Consider the following 20,569-nt stretch of genomic DNA (forward strand, 5'->3'; position numbering starts at 1 on the left):
TTAGTGCTTATCTGAGGTTTTACATTTCAATTGTCAATATTTCAGAAATCCATGTGTAAAAGCAGACGACAAACAACCTGCAGCCCAAACTGAGGCTTAGCCACAAGTATGTCCGCAAGGGAAGAGCAGGACAGTGGCTGTGCTGTGGCCACACACTTCACTCACTCACACACTTCACTCACTCACACACTTCACTCACTCACTTCACTCACACACTTCACTCACTCACACACTTCACTCACACACTTCACTCACTCACACACTTCACTCACACACTTCACTCACTCACACACTTCACTCACTCACACACTTCTCTCACACACTTCTCTCACTCACACACTTCATTCACTCACACACTTCTCTCACACACTTCATTCACTCACACACTTCTCTCACACACTTCACTCACTCACACACTTCTCTCACCCACACACTTCATTCACTCACACACTTCTCTCACTCACACACTTCTCTCACTCAGTGTGACAGTCTGCCTTCACTGTGTTCACCTTCTAATGTATCCTGACAAACACTGCACTTTCATCACTGCAGCTTAATTTGTTTTTACTGTTTCCACTGTTTTTACAATCAGACAAATGCACTTTGATATTTTAACATCAACATTTATTGCATTAGATATGGGCGGTTAACATTTCAAACAGATAATTATATTTAAACCAATCAAACCAAATCAATACAGAAGAGAAAAAGAAACATGCTTACAGAGCCAACCAGAACAGGAATTAACAGCAAAGTGAGAAACACAATTATAATGAGCTCTGATGATAAAAACCTTAAAACTACAAAAACATTATATCACATAACATGTTGATAATGGAGCTGGTTAATAAAACGTGATGGCCAACAAAGCATGTGTGTTAAAATGCTGTACACAAAGATAGTTATATACCCACCAGTTCTATTAAATGGTTTTCCATTGGTGAAAAATACATCTCTTTACTAAAAGCTAGTGGCAGCCGTATGAAACTGCACCAAGATCAGCTAATGCATATTCCACTCCAATACCCAATGTGCTTTCCAATAACAAAAGGTATTATCGGGTGGGTTTTAATCCATTCATCCATCATGTTCAATGTGTTACTTTTAGCAGAATAACTTTTATTTTACCTTTTGAAAGATATGAATGTGACATTTTACAGGTCACCTAATATGCAAAATTCACTTTTTCATTTATTTTCTACATCAACATGTGTCCCCTCTTCTTCATGTCTCTTCTACATCAACATGTATCCCCTCTTCTTCATGTCTCTTCTACATCAACATGTGTCCCCTCTTCTTCATGTCTCTTCTACATCAACATGTGTCCCCTCTGTGGAAAGAGACTCTGAAAGTTTAAGGAAAAAAGATTCTCTCTCTTTTTGTCCTGATCCATTTCTATAAAAACCTGTCTGAAAATGAGCTGATCAGATTTTGGCCACTTTATGATGTCATAATGATGTGTTGTCTTGTGTAACCATTAGCCAATCAGCAACCAAGGTAACCCCCGCCCCCCTTATCACCTGAATCTCCTCCTAGAGCACCATTGAGTTCTTTGTAACCAAATCTCTCTCAGAGGGGCGTGGGGAGGGGCTCCTTATTTTCATCTAAAGTAACAGACAGAGAATCAGCACTTTGGAAACAGGGCTGAAACAGAGGGGATTATGGGTAATCTGTTTGGTGTTTCAGCCAATCAGAGACAGGTTCTGTATATATCTGAGAACTATAATATATTGATGAAAAACAGTATAATAGGGGACCTTTAAGGCATTTAATCCAATAGTAGTTGGGACATTTCTGATATAAGGTCAAGTAAGCCTCAAAATCATTTGGATTTATCCTTTGGATGATAAATGTTATATGAAGTAATTAGAGAAATGTACAAAGGTAATTGTTTTTTATCATTAAAATCTAGCTCTATGCTAATATCTAGAATTTCCCAATAAAAAAATGCTGGCAGTGGGAAGCCAGTTAGGGATCACATCCTTTGTTGTACCGAAAGCTACTACTTTTTTATTGTGGAAAAAGTAATGCTAACCAAGTTAAATTAACAATTTGATGCATTAAATACATTTGCTACTACAGATGTCCAACTAAGAGTAAAAAAAAGCTAAACCGAACACTTTTGAATCAATACATGTTATCTTTCTTTAAGATACATAATTGTCTCATGGCACATTTTTGGAGAGGCCCATCCTGTGAAATATATTTTAAAGATCAATATTAACCTGCGTAATTTACTCATTGTCAAAAAACAGAAGTATCAGACTTCAATGCAAAGCCTGCTGTGTTCAGTGGGCTTTGGTGATCACACTGTACAATTCAGCTGGGTCCTCTGGTCTGGTCCTGAGAAATACATGATAATATCTCTCAGTGACAATAGGCATACAAAAGCAATTGATATATTTCAAAGTAATGTTATTTTAATCTTGTAATGAGGGCAATGTTCCTGTGTGAGGATCTGCTCACCTCGGGGCAGCACTGCTGAACTTGATGGCAGCGTACTCCGGGACTCACTGTGGCTCCGTGTGTCCGAGTTGTTGAGCTGCTCTCATGTTGAAGGAAAGAGGATTCGCTCGGTTGTTGGAAAAGTGGACGGTGGCATACTAGAAAATAAAAAAAATAATACTTTTTATTTGGAGGTGCCTTGTAGGACACCCAAGGACACCTTTCAATGCATAAAACAAATTATCGAAAAAGAAAAACAGCAAATCCTGAACCAAACACAAGGGGGACAGGGTCAGTAGCATCACAGCATAAAGAATGGTTGGTGTGAAGTGGGGATGGTTAGATAATCAACTGAGGATGAGTGGAAGGAGCAGGAGGGGGTATACTCATGTGAAAGGGGTCAGTGAGATGGTTGGTGGGGAGGTTGTGGAGGGCTTTGGAGGTGAGCAGAAGGTTGTATTAGTCAATGTTGGTATTGAAGAGGGAGCCAGTGTAGCTGCTTGAGAAGGGGAATGATGTGGTCAGAGGATTCTGTGCGGGTAATTATCCCAGTTCTGAAAGATTTGGAGCTTGTAGAAGAGATTAGTGGACAGACCGGAGAGGGAACCCTTGCAATAGTCAATACAGGATGTGACAAATGCATGGATTAAGACTTCATCTAGAGAGGGATGGAGGGAGTCTGGAAATGTTGCGTAGGTGGAAGAATTAAGTTTGGGTGATGTTTCTTATGTTAGGTGCATAAGAGAGGGTGGTATGGTGACAACAAGGCTTTTGACTTGACTGGAGAAAGGTAGAGAGAAGCAATCAATGATTAGGTTAGGGCAGTGGTTCTCAAACTTTTTCTTTCAGGCCCCCCTTTTGGAGAAAAAAAAAAGTCGGCCCCCCCTACACAAATAGTCACGTGATGGGCCAAGTTAACATTTATTAAAATACATCAATATGAGCGTGAGCATTCCTTTAAAAAAAAAAAAAAATCCTTTTGCTAGAACAGTGATAATAAAAAAATGCTCCATAAGTCTGTGTACTCAAAAAAATAAATACTTAATACAATTGTGCAATTCCTTTGCTAGAACAATACGTTATAATACTTTGTTATAAACACAGAGACCCAGACGTACTTGTACTGTAGCATATTATTTTCAAATTAATCATTTTTCAAATTAAATAAAAATGATCTTTTTTTTGTTTTGTCATAACAATGTTTCCTCCTGGTCTCTTGCACCCCCCCTGTCATGCCTCTGCACCCCCCCTGTCATGCCTCTGCGCCCCCCCTGTCATGCCTCTGCGCCCCCCACTTTGAGAAACACTGGGTTAGGAGGAGTGAAGTTCTATTTCGTCCCTACTGACCGCCAGAGGCGGTGCTTTAGCACTGGATATGTCCATCGCGCGCATGCGCAGCTCGAGTACCAATAACAACAAAGTCACCTGTGACCCACGTGACACCGGCTATATCAGCCGGTATTGTCAGAGGATCTGTTCCTTTTCATCTTCTCGCTGCGCGAGGGTACCGTGGCTACGTTTTCGTAGCCTACAGCGTTCAGGTTTGAACGTTTGATCTGAGGGATTTCTCTGCAAACAGCTGGCCGCGTGAAGCTTCGCGACTGACAGTCGGGGCTACGGGTCGTTAGACGCGTCCTCCAGGAGCTGCGCCGGCTGTGCAGAGCCTCGACAGACAGGTTTGTGTCAGCTTGTTGCTGGTGATGGCTGTGTTTCCACACCTGCTCCCAGCCAAGTTGTCCTGATTACCGTCTTATTGTTTGTGGCTTAGACTTTCTGGTGACGACAGTGTTCCCGCTTCCTCTCCCATAAAGTTGCCCTTATGCTCTTTTGAAAGTTCTGCTTGTGGCGTTGTGCCCGAGCTATCATTAGCATTTGAGTCCCAGCTTTGGCTGCGTCCCTCATTCGATTTAGTATGGAAAGCCAAGAGTGTCATACTTTAAACCCGTTTTTCGTTTAGATGCAGAAAGTAAGGTAAGTACTTTCTATTTTCTAGAAGCTATTATCTGGTCTTAACATTTGTGTTCTGACTTGGTCGCTTGATTGTTAGCAGCAGCCGCTTGGCTAACACCTTGCTGTTGAGCTTAACTATTAACTCAGGGCAGTGCTCCTGCTCCCTGTAGCATAGGGTTTGATTGCAGTAGCGCTAGATCGTTGTATTACTGCTCCTAGTACTAGACTCCTAGCACTAGGATGATATGCAGAGAACATCTTCACGGCGGGTGCTGTGTGCTCGGCATGTGCGGTTACTACTGTAACCAGACACGGTTCTATGCGGGCTGTTCTCTTTCTTAGAAGCTAATTATCTGGTCTTAACATTGTGTTCTGACTTGGTTGCTTGATTGTTAGCAGCAGCCGCTTGGCTAACACCTTGCATGTACGGTTAAGCTTCATTATTTAACTCAGCCGGTGAGGGCAGTGCTCTCGCTGCTGCTCCCGGTAAACGCATGGTATGGTTGCAGTAGCGCTATATCGTTGTATTTACTGCTCCTAGTACTAGACTCCTAGCACTAGGACGATATGCAGAGAACAATCTTCACTGTGTGTGCCGTGTGCTCTGCATGTATGGCCATTAAGGAGGATTTCATCCTCCCAATATTATATTGTCTAGTGGGCAGCCGTTGGCTGACACTTTTAGGCACCGGCCACAGTTACTATTGTAACTAAGGGTCTAAGCCGTAAGTACTGGCCATAATTACTACTGTAACTACGGTTACAAGCTGTGTAAGTACTGGCCATAGTTAATACTGTAACTACGGGGTTAAGCCGTAAGTACTGGCCATAGTTACTACTGTAACTACGGTTCCAAGCCGTGCACGTACTAGCCATAGGCAATACCGTAACTACGGCTCTATGCCGTGTAAGTACTGGCCATAGTTACTACTGTAACTACGGTTCTAAACCATGTAAGTACTGGCCATAGTTACTACTGTAACTACGGTTCCAAGCCGTGCAAGTACTGGCCAGAGTTACTACTGTAACTACCGCTCTATGCTGTGTAAGTATCCAAGCCGTGCAAGTACTGGCCAGAGTTACGACTGTAACTACGGTCTGAGCCGTGTAAGTACTGGCCATAGTTACTACTGTAACTACGGGCGGATGCCGTGTGAGCCCTGGCCATGGTTACTGCTGTAACTACGGCTCTGTGCTATTCTATTCTTTAGAAGCTAGTTATCTGGTCTTAAACATGTGTGTTATTTGACTTGATCTCGCTTGATCGTTAGCAGCAGCCGCTCGGCTAACGTCTTGCGTATACTGTTAGCTTCTTTATTTTACCCAGCTAGGTGAAGGCAGTGCTCTCGCTCACGCTCCCTCTACCGGTAATGCGGATGTAGCTACATCCCTTTTTCTGTTCGGCGAGTAGTAGCACCGCTCTACTCTTCCCGTTCAGCAGGTAGCCGGTGAAGGCTGTGTTCCCGCACCCGCTCCCGGTTACACTGCATCTGGTGTTCGTCTCTAACTCAACCAGTTTAGACAGTTCTCGCCCCCGCTCCTGGTAGACGCCAAACCGCCTTGTTTTTTCTGTTAAGCAGGTAGCTGGTGAAGGCTGTGTTCCCGCACCCGCTCCCGGTTACGCTGCATCTGGCATTCGTCTCTAACTCGACCAGTGAAGGCAGTGTTCTCGCCCCCGCTCCTGGTAGACGCGGAACTGCCTTGTTTCTCCGTTAAGCAGGTAGCCGGTGAAGGCTGTGTTCCCGCACCCGCTCCCGGTTACACTGCATCTGGCATTCGTCTCTAACTCAACCAGTGAAGGCAGTTCTCGCCCCCGCTCCTGGTAGACGCCAAACCGCCTTGTTTTTCTGTTAAGCAGGTAGCTGGTGAAGGCTGTGTTCCCGCACCCGCTCCCGGTTACACTGCATCTGGCATTCGTCTCTAACTCAACCAGTGAAGGCAGTTCTCGCCCCCGCTCCTGGTAGACGCCAAACTGCCTTGTTTTTCTGTTAAGCAGGTAGCTGGTGAAGGCTGTGTTCCCGCACCCGCTCCCGGTTACACTGCATCTGGCATTCGTCTCTAACTCAACCAGTGAAGGCAGTTCTCGCCCCCGCTCCTGGTAGACGCCAAACTGCCTTGTTTTTTCTGTTAAGCAGGTAGCTGGTGAAGGCTGTTTTCCCGCACCCGCTCCCGGTTACGCTGCATCTGGCATTCGTCTCTAACTCAACCAGTGAAGGCAGTGTTCTCGCCCCCGCTCCTGGTAGACGCTAAACTGCCTTGTTTATTCTGTTAAGCAGGTAGCTGGTGAAGGCTGTGTTCCCGCACCCGCTCCCGGTTACGCTGCATCTGGCATTCGTCTTAATTTAACCAGTGAAGGCAGTGTTTCGCCCCCGCTCCTGGTAGACGCTAAACTGCCTGGTTCCGTTAAGCAGGTAGCTGGTGAAGGCTGTGTTCCCGCACCCGCTCCCGGTTACGCTGCATCTGGCACTCGCCTCTAGCTCAGCCAGTGAAGGCAGTGTTTTCGCCCCCGCTCTTGGTAAACTGCCTTATTTACTAATCCAGCTCGGTGAAGGCAGTGATCTCGCTCCCGCTCCCTCTGCCGTAACGTGGGTGTAATTACATCCCTCTTTCTGTTCGGCGAGTAGCAGCAACGCTCTACTCTTTCCATTAAGCAGGTAGCTGGTGAAGGCTGTGTTCCCGCACCCGCTCCCGGCTACGCTGCATCTGGCTACCTACAGAATGGTTCATTCCTGTAGCGCCTGTAGGGTTTCTCTTGAGCCCGAGGATGGCCACGACCTCTGCCCCTCCTGCCTCGGCCGCTTCTGGCGGTCAGTGAGGACGAAATTCGAGCATCTGAGGGAGGTTCTCACGGTAAACGCCTGCATGAGCTGTAGCTGCATGCCTCGGGTGCTCAGAGTGGCTCGAGTCACTGAGGTGGAACGTCTGGCAGCAGCCAACAGACACCTCTCCTTGTCACGTCCTCCTCCAGATCAATTCGGCCGTTCCCGGCGACTTGAGGGAGCGATGGCTTTGTGTGCTCCCCCCAATAGAAGGACTAGAAATAGGCTGTCCTCTAAAGTGGATCGGCTAGCTGCCGATAGGGGCATGATGAAGTCGCCTCTTGGCCCTTCAGCCTGGGCCCGGTGTAGCCCCCCCCCCCTCCTTCGGCTGACGCACCTCCTCCGGTTGACGGAGAGTCGCGTACCAGTCGAGCCAGGGGAGCTGTTTAGATCAGCTGCCCTGGAGGCACTGGAGTGTGCCGCCCAAGCTAGGCAGACCAGGCAGCAGCACTCGGGTCCTCGCAGACCTGTGCCCACTCCCAGCAGGCCCAGGGGCCGCTCTAGCAGCCGCACTCAGCCGCTGGATTACAGGGGTGGTCTGCAGAGGTCTTAGCGGCCCACTCAACCGCCTCCCAATGACTTTCGTGCCCCATGTCGCCCGCCTTCCAGGCGGCCTCGTGCCCCAGAGCCTTACTGGAACCCCCCAAGAGGCTCCAGGGTCCGGGGGGCTGGGCTCTGAAATCCCGGGGGTGGTCGGCGGCTGCTTTCCCAGCAGCAGCTCAGTTTCTGGGCAGTCTGTACTTCCGTCCCTTGGGTGGTTTTCACCTTAACCCAGGGGTACGGACCGCAGCTCCGGCCCCTAGCCTTCGGCTGGGTCTAATTGACAGTCATCAGCGATCCGGCAGGGGCCCTACCTCTGGGCCAAGAGTTGTCCGTCCTTTTGTCCAAGAACGCAATCAACCCAGTAAGACCCTCTGCTTATCCAGGGGGTTCTACTCGGCATACTTTCTCGTGAGCAAGAAAGTCGGCGGATTTCGCCCGATCTTGGACCTCAGAGGAATCAACAGATTCCTGAAGGTTCTGCCATTCTATATGCTGACTACTGCATATGCACAGGTGGAGTGGTTCCCAACCGAGGGATGCCTACTTCCACGTGGGCCGGGCAAGAGGGTGCCTTCTATTCAGTTCCTCCGGCCCTTGGGCAGACTGGCAGCTGCCTCGGCCGCTGGGCCCTTAGGCCCGCTGTCGTTGTGCCCCATGCAGATGTGGCTGAACAGCCTTCACTTGGACGCCAAGTGGCACAGGCACAGTGAAGTCAGGGTGTCGCAGCAGTGCTCCACTCTCCGTCACGCTGGAGGGGCAGGGCCTATCTCTGGTAGGCGTGCCCATGGGCGCCATCCCATCCCGCCAGGAGACCATCACCATAGGTGCATGTCTCTCAGGGTGGGGTGCAGTGCGGCAGGGCAGAACCATTCAGGGTCAGTGGTCTGCCCAGCAGAGTGCGCGCCGGGTCAACGTGCTAGAGCTTCGGGCCATGCAGCTTGCACTCACGCACTTTCTACCCCAACTGGGGGGCAAGAATGTGCGTGTTCCTTGGGGACAGCATGTACATTGTTGCTTAGACAACAGTCCCTTCTAGATAGTGGACGTTCTCACTCCACTCTGAATTTATGTGGCTGCGATTCTGCCCAACATGTTCGGGTCGACGGCGCCACGGCGGGGTGCCACAGGTTGGTGTCCCTCTTTATGAGAGGGGCTTTACGGCAGCGTCCCCCTTGCACCCAGAGGGCTCCGGCTTGGGACCTTCCCTTGCTGCCGGATGCCCTATCACCTCCTCCCTTCGAGCCCCTGGCCCAGGTGGGGCTTAGGTGGCTGCCCACAAAGGCAGCATTTCTGCTTGCCATAGCCTCAGGGAAGTGAGTCGGGGAGTTGCATGTCCTCTCCATAAACAATACATGCCCGAGGTGAGACTCTCAGGCGTTGCCCTTTGGGCAAATGTGGCATTCCCGCCCGGGGTCCTTCCACAAACTCACTTCAATCAGCCTGCCCAGCTGGCACGCTTTGACATTCAGGAGTACGGCACATCGAAGTGGCTGTGCCCGGGGGGTGCCCAAAGGGCGTATATCAAGGCTACTGCCTGTATACGGCAGGAGGAGCAACTCTTGAGTTTGCCCTGGCGGCACTAAAGGAGGTTAGGCCCTCTAACCAGTGGCTTCCCCACTGGGTTGTCGATACCATCTCACAGGCTTACGGGGCCAGTGACCGCCCCCTGCCACCAGGCTGAGATGCCACTCTACAAGGAGCATCTCAACATATTGGGCTGCCCTGAGAGGGGTGCCCCTGGAGACCATCTGCGCCGCGGCGTCGTGGGCGTCTTCTGGCACATTCTCCAGTTGTCATCAGGTCAATGTCGCCACTCCCCATTCTTTGGGCGTGGTCCTTTTGCCGAGCTCCGCTGCTTCCAGTGGTGAGCAAGGGCTTGGATTCTTCATGACATTGTTGGTATAGGTCATCCAGTGCTAAAGCACCGCCTCTGGCGGTCAGTAGGGACGAAATAGAACGATAGTTACGGCTGTAACTACGGTTCTATGAGTCCCGGATGACCGCCAGAGTTCCCTGTCACTCAGAATTATTGTGTGCTCGCGAGAAGATTCGGGGAACAGATCCTCTGACAATACCGGCTGATATAGCCGGTGTCACGTGGGTCACAGGTGACTTTGTTGTTATTGGTACTCGAGCCGCGCATGCGCGCGATGGACATATCCAGTGCTAAAGCACCGCCTCTGGCGGTCATCCGGGACTCATAGAACCGTAGTTACAGCCGTAACTATCGGTTTGTGGCATGGAGAAGTTGGCAGAGCAGTGAAAGTGGACATCATGGTGAAGGAGGTAGATGATCAACAAGAGTGGACCCAATACTGACACCTGGAGGATAACTCGTGAAACAGCAGAGCACCCTGACCTGTGATTGCTCGTTTAGACATATTGTTGTCTGACATTGGGATCAGCTGTACATTTGAATGTTATTTGGTTTATAGTTTTTCAAAGGATTGCAGCCAGGACAGAAAACTCAAATGTGGTATGATGGAAGAAATATCCCTGCTTCATCAACATCATGCTGTATGAAAGAAAATATTAAGGACGTTTCAAGACCGTATTAACCTGTTAAGCCTGTTTTTTTTTTTCACGACACTGTGTCTCAGCATCTTAATATTTAAAAACCTATTAATGTGTTATACCAGATTAACGAGAAGAATCTCAGCTAACTGACGATATGAACCATTTTTACAGAAACAAAACACAAGTCTCACAAGAAGCGTTAGCATTAGCCCTTAGCTAAAACCGGCAGATGCTACTTCCGGTGCTAACTAGCAAAAACAATTGTTAAAATTAATATTTTCTGCACAAACTACATATCATCTGAAAGCTGATACTCCACAGATTATTTTGTTATAAGTATCCTCACTGTCGGACACACACTTACTGAGCTAGCAGCCAGAACAGAGAAGAGAAAAAACAACAGTTTTCAAAACCATAACAATAATTATGTCTTACCGTTGCTTTTTTGTGATCAAAAGTGATCACGTTGTGATCGTGTTCAAGGGAATAAAAACGCTGCTCAAGGTTAATCCAATGTCTCTTAGTCACTTTAGAATTGTTTCTGATAATCTATCATTACATTCATGGCAGCAGAGTAGGTATAAAGTTTCGCAGTCCCGAGCTAATGCTGTCTCACGTGCTGTTTACGCAAACCTCTCTCTACTTGACGTAAGTGTTTAGCGGGATTTACTAACTGTCACTCGATTATATTGGCTCTAACGGTTCAGAAAAGGTGTCAATCACCCAAATCGACCAATGGGTTCCAAAGATATGATCCTGCGTAGTATAAACTACGCCCGCTCCGGCTCCATTACGCATTACGCAGCCAGAAGGGAGAGCTTCACCACCAAGCAGGTGCTAGAGATGGTAGCTGACAATAGCGGGGCTATGATCCTACCAGATGACTCTTCGTCGGATGATGAAGATCTCCTCCAGCCAGACCTGGATCCAGACAGTAGTGACTCGGATTCCCACCACGGGAAAGGTATGTAATCTCTCTGTTTTTATATATTACTTATGTGTTTGGTGGAACTGCATCACAGTGTTAGCTTAGCCAACAGGAATGATTAGCCAACATGCTAAATAGTGTTACTTGTCTTTTTGGAGTTACATTTTCTAAATGAATGGCCAGTGAATGAATATACATGTGTTTACTTATTTATTTGGTGTAATATTATTCATTTATAGTCCAATATTATCCTATAAGTATAAGCCAGTGAATTAATCTAATCTCTTTGTTTTTCCACATTTGTTAGATGAGGAGTGACCCCAGCAGGACAAAGTCACACACCCAGAAGACTTTCAAGGAGCAGCTTGCTGCAGAATTGTTGGAGTTTGCTGAAGGCCCTGCACCTCCACCACCCCCTCCTCCACCACTCACATGCATAACCGAGTATTATGGGGAAGATGCCACCAAGGTCAGGAAGAACTGCAGGAGGTGCCTAGATGCTGGACTCAAAAGGGTGAAGACACCTGTGTAGTGCAGGAAGTGCCAGGTCGCTCTGTGCTTCACTGTCAAAAAGAACTGTTTCAGGGAGTGGCACGACCTAAATACTGGAATATTCAGGTAGGTATAAAGTTCAGGTAGGTATAACGTTTTTGAGAGTGTTTATTTAAAAAAAAAATACTTGTTGTTTTTTAGTGTGATTTTATTGTATAGTGTGTTGGTAAAATATTTGTTGTTTTTACAAACCTACAGTGTGGTTTTATTGTATAGTACGTTGGTAAAATGTTTGTTTTTACATGCCTATAGTGTGTTGGTAAAATGTTAATGTAATAAATCTGCCCCAGTTGGAGTCAAATGTTACCTATGTTTCCGTTTTTTTTATTGTGCAAGTACACCTACACACACTGACCTACAGTGTAGTTTTATTGTATAGTGCGTTGGTACAGTTACATACACACCCACAGCTACACTTACACATACACACCTACACATACCCACACACACACCGACACTTACACACACCTACACACACTCACACACAAACAAATATTTAAAAAAATATATATTCTTTTTAAATATTTTGTTTTGTTTTGGGTGGAATGAATACCTATAGTGATGATTCAATGTAATACAATGATTTGTATAGTCTAGTACCTGAAAAAGGTCAAATGGCACTGATGGAACCAAATGTGCCCAAATGTGCCCAAAGCTTATTCCGCCTGGACTTTATTTTCATAAACCTCTCTAAAAAGGTCAAACTTGTTTTGCCTCAATCTTGATACAGGGTACTTATTATATGTTATACTGTGGATTCATAAAGCTTTTAGGCTACCAACCCATCATTCAAGGTTAGTCTTCACTATAAGTAAATGGGTTTTCTTTAGGCGGAGACAGGAATTTACATTTTGTTTGCTATGTTCCATCTGAATTTACTCTGACACAGAAAAAGCTATATTGATTCTGACACTTCTACATCCAACTCACAGATGTAACCTTGCTTTGATGACAACAAATATTCATATAAACCTTTTAGAAGTGAAGTTATAGTCATTTGTTCTGGGAATGTCATGTTCGAGCCTGAAACCTGAAAAACAGGCTTGGGGTTTAACTATTAACTGACTAGATAAACAGTATTCGTTATAAAAATATTCTCACCTCTTCTGTGTGTCTCTCTTCAGGTTCAGCAGAGTCCCTGGAAGCCCTCTTTTTTCTGGTTACAAAAAAGTGATAAAGTTCTAACATACAGATTTTCAATGATTTAACAAACAATGATTAAGTTGAACAGATCTGCTCACCTGATCCACATGAAGACAGAGAGAGATATGACAGCCAGGAGAACAACAGGGATTGTTACAAAAGGTAGTAGCCTCCGTGATCCTGAGAAACAGTGATCAACAGACAGTTAATACAGCGGTGTTTCTCTAATGGGGATACTTGTTAAACCTGAATACTGTTTTTCCTTCCCTTTGAATCTCCTGGTGCTCCCAGAGCAGCTGGACAGCTGACCAGCCCAGTAAGTCTAGGGTTTGTCTCAAAACTTTCTCCTGCTCAGTTGTGCCCAGAATGTCCCTAATGTTAATCTTCAACTTAATTCTGAATACAAATACCTGCATTACTAAGGTCTTATCAGTTTTAGGCACACTGATGGTCAAGGTCTAATTAAAAGGACGGTATCGTCTGCAAACAATGAAATTGGCATCTAATGTCCCAATAAATGGGCACTGTGCAGACCTTGGATTTATCTTACTTTTCTGTTCTTATGTAAGCAAGAAGAACCCTTTATTCAAATTGGGTGTGCTTATCCCTGTTTGTAATCCCTGTTTTTAAATGCCTTTTAAATAATGTATTTATGCTGTATTTGTTCTTAAATGTATTTTGCTTTTAATCTGTAAAGCACTTTGAATCGCCACGTGCTGAAAAATATATAAATAAATATAATTTGCCTTGCCTTGAAACACGGGCACAATACAATTAAATGAACCTATTTTAATGTAACAGAAATAAAACTTTCTTACACCCACCACATCAAGAAAGAAAACTGCATCATACAGACTTTTTTCTGCCTCCTATATGACTGAAAACACACAAGCTGATAAGTGTGTGGTAGTAGATGAATGCATAACAATTACCTGCCGCAACACTCAGATGAAAGGTGGAGTTACTACGTCCAAACTTGTTCTGCGCTCCACAGGAATAACTCCCACTGTGTTCAGCTCTGAAGTCAGAGATGGTGAAGATCTGTCCTGAAGCTTTTGGAGAGTCTTCATTCTCCTTGTACCAGGTGTAGCTAGCTGCTGGGTTAGCATCACTGCTACAGGTCAGAGTCACTGAACTGCCCTCCTCTATCTCAGCAGAGGGACTCACTGACACAGAGGGGAGCTTTGGAGCGTCTGGAGATTCAGAGATTATAATGTAATTATTGCCATAAATGTCCTTTTAAGAAAAAACATTTTAATAACAGTAAATATTAGTTAAATATAACAATATTTAACAGTCGTTTCTCGATGATGTCATCATTAGCAACTCTATAAAATATGATTAGAAGTTACTGCCAGTTCACTTTTCGTTACCCGCTTGTTCCCTGGATCCCATGTAATGTAAAGCAAGCTGAGCTGAAGAAAGTAGTGATGATAAGTAACATCTTCTCTTGAAACAACTAGACAGATTTAAGCTTGTTATCTTTAAATAAACTGTCTTACTCACATTTCACGACAATAGAGATGTTTTCAGATGTACTCCCCCCCAGCTTGTTCTTAGCTCTACAGAAATACTGTCCAGAGTCAGAGGACTGGATGGAGCTGAGGACAAGCTGTGGTCGTTCACTGAGAAGAGGAACATTACGATTTCCATTCTTCTTGTACCAGGTGTTTGTAGCTGCTGGGTTAGCATCACTGCTACAGGTCAGAGTCACTGAACTGCCCTCATTTATCTCAGCAGAGGGACTCACTGACACAGAAGGAAGCCTCGGAGCATCTGGAGGAGAAGTGTTAACAGTAAATATTAACAATGTGTTGCTCACTGCATTAGCTCAAAGGTCTCTACATTACTGAACGCTGAATGAAGCTGCATTTCGAGTCATTACAGAGCATTGAATGAGGAACTCATTCCAAAATAACCCTAACTTGAAGGACAGTTGTTGAGTATTTACTAATCACATTTTGTAGAGTACACTTAAAATACTAAAACATTGACTTTAATTCAATGTATTATGTCAATAAATTAATAAATGTTGCATTAGGTGAGTTGAAAGCAATAATATTTAGTTGAACCTAATATTTTTCATTTTAAATATATATTATTGCTTTCAACCAACCTAATACAATTATGTTTAATTTGTTGACATGATACATTTAATTATAGTCAACGTTTCAGTTTTTTCACTGTAGCTAAGGAATATATTTTAGAGAAACAACCGTTAGATATTATGTAAATGAATTAATATGTAACGTTAATAATTGTTCATGGGTGTTTCTGAATTCTTATTAGTCATAATAAAGTAATGATTTGTCATTGGTTAAATGCCGTTTAGTGTATCACTTAATCAAGTCACAACTATGCATTGAGTCATGGAATTTAAGGATTTAGAGATAGCCTTGTAAAGTTAATAACAGTAAATATTAGTTAAATATAACAATATTCAACACTATTTTCTCAATGATGTCATCATTAGCAACTCTATCAAATGTGATTAGAAGTTACTGCCAGTTCACATTTTGTTACCCGCTTGTTCCCTGGATCCCATGTAATGCAAAGCAAGCTGAGCTGAAGAAAGTAGTGATGATAAGTAACATCTTCTCTTGAAACAACTAGACAGATTTAAGCTTGTTATCTTTAAATAAACTGTCTTACTCACATTTCACGTCGATAAGGAAGCCTTGAGATATACTCCACCTGTATAGCTCGTTCTCAGCTTTACAGTAATACCGTGCAGAGTCAGAGGACTGGATGTAGCTGAAGACAAGCTGTGGTCCTTCATTGAAATAAGAAGAGAGTCCAATTCTATCCTTCTTGTACCATTTGTATTCAGCTGCTGGGTTAGCATCACTGCTACAGGTCAGAGTCACTGAATTGCCCTCCTCTATCCCACCAGAGACTGACACTGACACAGAGGGACGCTTTGGAGCATCTGGGGATACATAAATAAATTATGGGTGTAAATTGCAATCAAGCAACATGTAAATTCAAAGGATAAATAGTGTGTCCATATCCCAAGTATGTTTACATTGTAATGTAGATCCTGGATGTGTAACATGTCTCCTGCTGATGAGCACTGACAGCCAAAAACACGTGTTTATTCATTTGAAACCTGAACATCTTCATCTTGCTAGCAGACTAACTCTAACCCTGCATGAAGACAGTGATGTTAATCACGGTGCACTAAGTGTTCTTGGAGATTAGGATATTACACGTCATATTGAGCTGTACATCTCTCTGTAGGATAAACTGGTTCTTTTGATTTATAACTGTTTTTTCACCTCCTTAATGTTTATTTCAAAGTGGGCCCACATCATGATTACATTCTGTGGCAGCTGCCGACTGAGCTTTTTAGTGAGAATCCAGTTTTCCTTCATCTTGCTCCTGTAACTTGGAATAACATGAAGAACAATATAAAGCTAACCTTATTTATGATATATATTTGTGATGTTTCTTGCTGCCTACAGGATTTTCTGTTATTGTTGATATTTTGTATTTTTATCTCTGATATGTTGTTAATGCGGTCTCTACCAAAATCTATTTAATCTGTATGTTGTTTACCTGAGAAGCTTTTTGTTTGTATCAATAATACTGCTGCGTCTGCATTACGAATCAGAAGACTATTGTAAGGTTTCTATCTGAGATTGTCAATGTATTGAAATGTCAGTGTGTGTGTGTATGAGTGAACTCACACACTGTAGGAGAAGAGAAGGCTTCATGACCTTCCAGAGCACAAGAGAACCTGTCTATGGGTTGAATCCAGCCTTCAAAGGAAGATGTTGATATTTGAGTGACTTTCTCTCCGTTATGGAACCAGACGTAGGAAACACCAGCTGGACTGCAGCTGCTGTGACACTTCAGCTCTGCTAAGGTATTAGAGTTCTCGTAACTTTTTATGGTCACCTGCACCTGGAGAGCTGGATATGAGAAAAAGAAACAATATTATATCACTAGGTCTGAAATGAAATTGATGATAAATGTAACTTTAACACAACAGTCTAAAGTAGGTGAACACATATGATAACTCATCCAACAGTAATTACACAAACTCAACTTCCAGTATTCTCTAATTGTAATGTGTTGGTGTATACATACATCAGTGTGTTGGTCAGTACCTGTGACAGTCAGAGTTGTTCCAGGTAAATCACTCCTCCATTCAAACCCTGGTGTTTTGAATGTGAAGAGATACTGAGCTGAATCTGAGTCTCTCAGGTCAGAGATCCTCAGAGTGGAGCGTCCTCTCTCTGTTTCAAGGATCTGAACACGACCTGCATACTGGGAGTCTTCACTAAGGTCCTCAGGTTGAGAGGGATTCTGTCCCTGATGACTACGCTCAGGACTGAACCAGAACTTAGATGTAATACTGTCATTACTGCTGTACGTGCAGGAAATGTCCACTGATGATCCTTTTGGTGCACAGATACTTCCTTCAGTATAAGTCACCGTGTTGCTTTCTCGACCAGTGACACCTGAAAAATGAGAAAACTCATTTTTAAACAATTGTTTTTCCAGAGTTGATGAGAAGTCACATACCCATACAGTTAGCTAAGGCTTCCACTAGATGGTGTTATATTAGAATAAGGTAGTGAAGTGAACTCACACACTGAAGGGGAGGGAGAGTCCTCAAATCCTTTCAAGGCACAGGAATAGCTGTCTTGAAAACTCAAGTCGACTTGAAGAGAAGATGTTCCTGACAGAGTGCTTCCTCTGTTCTTGTACCAGACGTAATCATCATCAGGTAAATCACAACTGCTCTGACACTTCAGGTTTGCTCTGCTAGAATCTTCACGTTCCACCTGCACCGAGAGATCTGTATTTGTGAAGAAGGAACAGGAAGGTTATTTAAGAATAAACTCAACATTCATGTATATAAAAACACATCACAATGATATTATTGTTTTCTTAAAGTTGAACGTTTGGAACTGATTGGTGTTACCTGTGAGAGACAAAGTGACTCCAGGTGAACCACTATATTTTCCATCTGGTTGGTTGGTTGTGATCCTGAACTTGTACTCAGCTGAGTCGCTCTCTGTCAGGTTTCTGATTCTCAGAGTGCAGGTGTTGTTTTCACAGCGATCCTCTACACGACCTGCATACTCTGATTCTGTTGTCACATCTACATATTCACCATCTTTCTTTTCAACAAACCAGAATGTTTTCTCAACTGTGTTTACACTGCCTTTCAATGTAGATGGGTATTCGTAGCTGCATCTCATCTCCACTGATGATCCTTTCACTGCACAGATCTCAGTAGAAGAGTAAGTCACTCCCCAGCCATCCTGACCCTGAGCCACTGAAACACAGAGCACATCAGAAACTAGAATCAAAGTTAATCTATAAATTGTTGAGAAATGTCCTGATCAGTACTTTCAACAAAGAATGTAAAAATAAATATTTTACAAACTTTACTGGGATAGAGCAGAAAAACACATGTGAATTCCTTCTTAGGCATTTTAAAACCAATGATACTCTTTGACTTTGTTGTTTCTTAATTAAAGCAGGTAGAACAGAAGTCTACGCAAAAAGGGTATGCTCAGTTTTACAGTCAAGGCAAAGGAAGATTGGAAAATGCCTTCATATAAATGAACAGTGAATGATTAGCGATCACATTAATTAGAATAGTGTGTGATTCTCTGTCCAGTTCCCTCTCTGTTCGCTCTGTGGTCAGGTTGCTGCTGAGGTCAGTGTGAACAATAACAATACATGCAGAGCACTGAGGTGTGAGCAGCTTCCGTCTGATATACAGATGAGAAAAAGAAGAATACTGCTTTAAACTCAGAGCGTGGAAATATAACACTGAGGTCATAGAGGAGAGAAGGAACTAGAAGGGTTGGGTGCAGATGTATGGCGACATGAGAGAAGTTGACACGGTATAAAAGGAGTTGTGAGAAAAATATCCCTCAAACACTAAAGATTAATAAAAAACAATATTTTTTTATAATCTTAGAAATAAAACTAAGCAAAGGTTTTCACAGGGTGAGGAGGGAACAATATCCTCAGTTTACAAATGTTCTGGGCACACAGTTACTTTAAGCAAAAGATAAAAGCAAATGACGTCGATCAACACAGGAACGATCTTTTTACGAATATCCATTACAAGTAAAAACTTGGTAACATCTAAGTGTTTCATCAAAGCTACATGAAACATATATTTGGAATATTTCTGGAAAGTTTGCATTTCATCCAACCCTGATCCACTTATTCCCACATGTGACTTGATTAAACAAGTCCCACATTTCCCAGAATCCCCTCTGTTCATGTGATGAATGTAAGTGTAGATGTACAGTACCTGACACAGAGAGCAGGAAGACAACTAATCCACTCGCTGCTGCAGTGAAACTCATAGCTGCTCCTCTCATCTCTGTGAGACTATAAAACATGTCAGATTAAATAATGTTCACAGGAGGTTTACAGAATCATTACATCAATAAACTGTTTCTACTCACAGTGAAGGAGGAATGATGGGTTGAAAGATGCCTTTCCTCTGTCGCAATGAGCAGAAGACGGATATCAGGCTGTTAAGAGACTAGATTTACTTCCTCTTTAGATTATTCATAAGCATGATGACCCAAACCCCAGTAACACCCACTACACAGTAAAGTTTGGTTTTTTAACAAACAATAAACTTTTCTTAAACTAAATAAACTATGGGTAAAGACCCGTTTTGCTGCCAATACTGACTCCTGAAAAAAGCATTATCCTCCTGGGACCCGAGGAAAAAAAGTGTCTTCCAATTTCAGCCAAAATTAACAGATGGACTATGTAATGTATTATGGTTATAGAGTGATATTAATACAATAATACATTCACCTTTATTTAAAACATAACTAAGTAATTGATCTGAACATTGCTGTTTATTTGGTCAATACAAAACTAGCTTGTTTGTTGGTGAATCTTTCCAGATCTTCAAAGATTTGTAGTCAACGTAGTGGGAAAGTACCTCATTGACTCCAGTCAGCATGGGCTACTCTAGTCAAGATGACTCTAGTCATCTTGACTAGTTTTATGGATGTGGTCTCCATTTGACCTGTTCATAGAAACAAAGCTTGCATTCCTGAGGGAATTCTCATTTTTCATGGCTCCACTTCAAATGAAAACAACAATAAGACATACGTGCTTCTCTTGGTCCACAGAGGGCCATGTCTTTCCAGCTCGTCCCTATCTATCTGTGCGCTCATGGAGCCTCCTGCATATTTCCCCCCCTTCTTTTTGACCCTCTTCTATCCCAGGTGTGAAGGTCTCATCTCTCTCATCATCTGAGAGCTCAACATCTGAATCTTCCTGAACTTTCTGGTGCAGAAAATGTCTGCTTCAGTTCCGTCTCCTGCAACAATATTGAGTCATAAAGTCCATGAAGATAGTCCTGACGTCCACTAGAATGGACATTTATAAAAGGGCTGTTATTTGAAAACTTGAATTATTTAATTGCTTTCAGAACTAATTATATAGTTCCTCACATGTTAATAAACAAGAATATATATGATTTTCATGGTAAAAATTACAATTATTCAACAATATTTGATTTCTCCTCCTGCTTCTATACAATTTTGTAAGACCAGGATGTCCTCTGTACAGTACATCAGGGATTGATAGAGTATCCCAAAAGAGTAAAAGGAGATGCATGTTAACAAAATGTCCACTACAGTGGACATTTTCAATGGGCTGGGTCCCAGGA

At 43.6% G+C, this 20,569-nt stretch overlaps 1 protein-coding gene across 1 annotated transcript; it reads right to left on the bottom strand.

Annotated features, from left to right (window-relative positions):
• Positions 1–615: 615 nt before the first annotated feature.
• LOC117451220 (sialic acid-binding Ig-like lectin 10) lies at positions 616–19,371 on the bottom strand. Its single transcript, XM_034089413.2, has 13 exons — positions 19,341–19,371; positions 19,184–19,263; positions 17,831–18,187; positions 17,495–17,704; positions 17,010–17,363; positions 16,587–16,811; positions 15,554–15,826; positions 14,404–14,673; positions 13,830–14,090; positions 12,996–13,077; positions 12,856–12,910; positions 2,515–2,603; positions 616–2,343 (listed from the first exon to the last, which is right to left on the bottom strand). The coding sequence occupies exons 2-13, from the start codon at positions 19,251–19,253 to the stop codon at positions 2,289–2,291; spliced, it is 2,301 nt and encodes a 766-aa protein (XP_033945304.1). The 5' UTR covers positions 19,254–19,263; positions 19,341–19,371; the 3' UTR covers positions 616–2,288.
• Positions 19,372–20,569: the final 1,198 nt, after the last annotated feature.

Source organism: Pseudochaenichthys georgianus, chromosome 1, assembly GCF_902827115.2.
Source record: "Pseudochaenichthys georgianus chromosome 1, fPseGeo1.2, whole genome shotgun sequence".
Taxonomy (NCBI): domain Eukaryota; kingdom Metazoa; phylum Chordata; class Actinopteri; order Perciformes; family Channichthyidae; genus Pseudochaenichthys; species Pseudochaenichthys georgianus.

Coding starts and splice junctions, on each gene's coding strand:
- LOC117451220 (XM_034089413.2), bottom strand. CDS start 19,253: ATGAGAGGAGCAGCTATGAGTTTCACTGCAGCAGCGAGTGGATTAGTT. Junction 14,674..15,553: donor CTTCCTTATCGACGTGAAAT/GTGAGTAAGACA, acceptor CTTCTCCTCCAG/ATGCTCCGAGGCTTCCTTCT. Junction 12,911..12,995: donor TCTGTCTTCATGTGGATCAG/GTGAGCAGATCT, acceptor TTTTGTAACCAG/AAAAAAGAGGGCTTCCAGGG.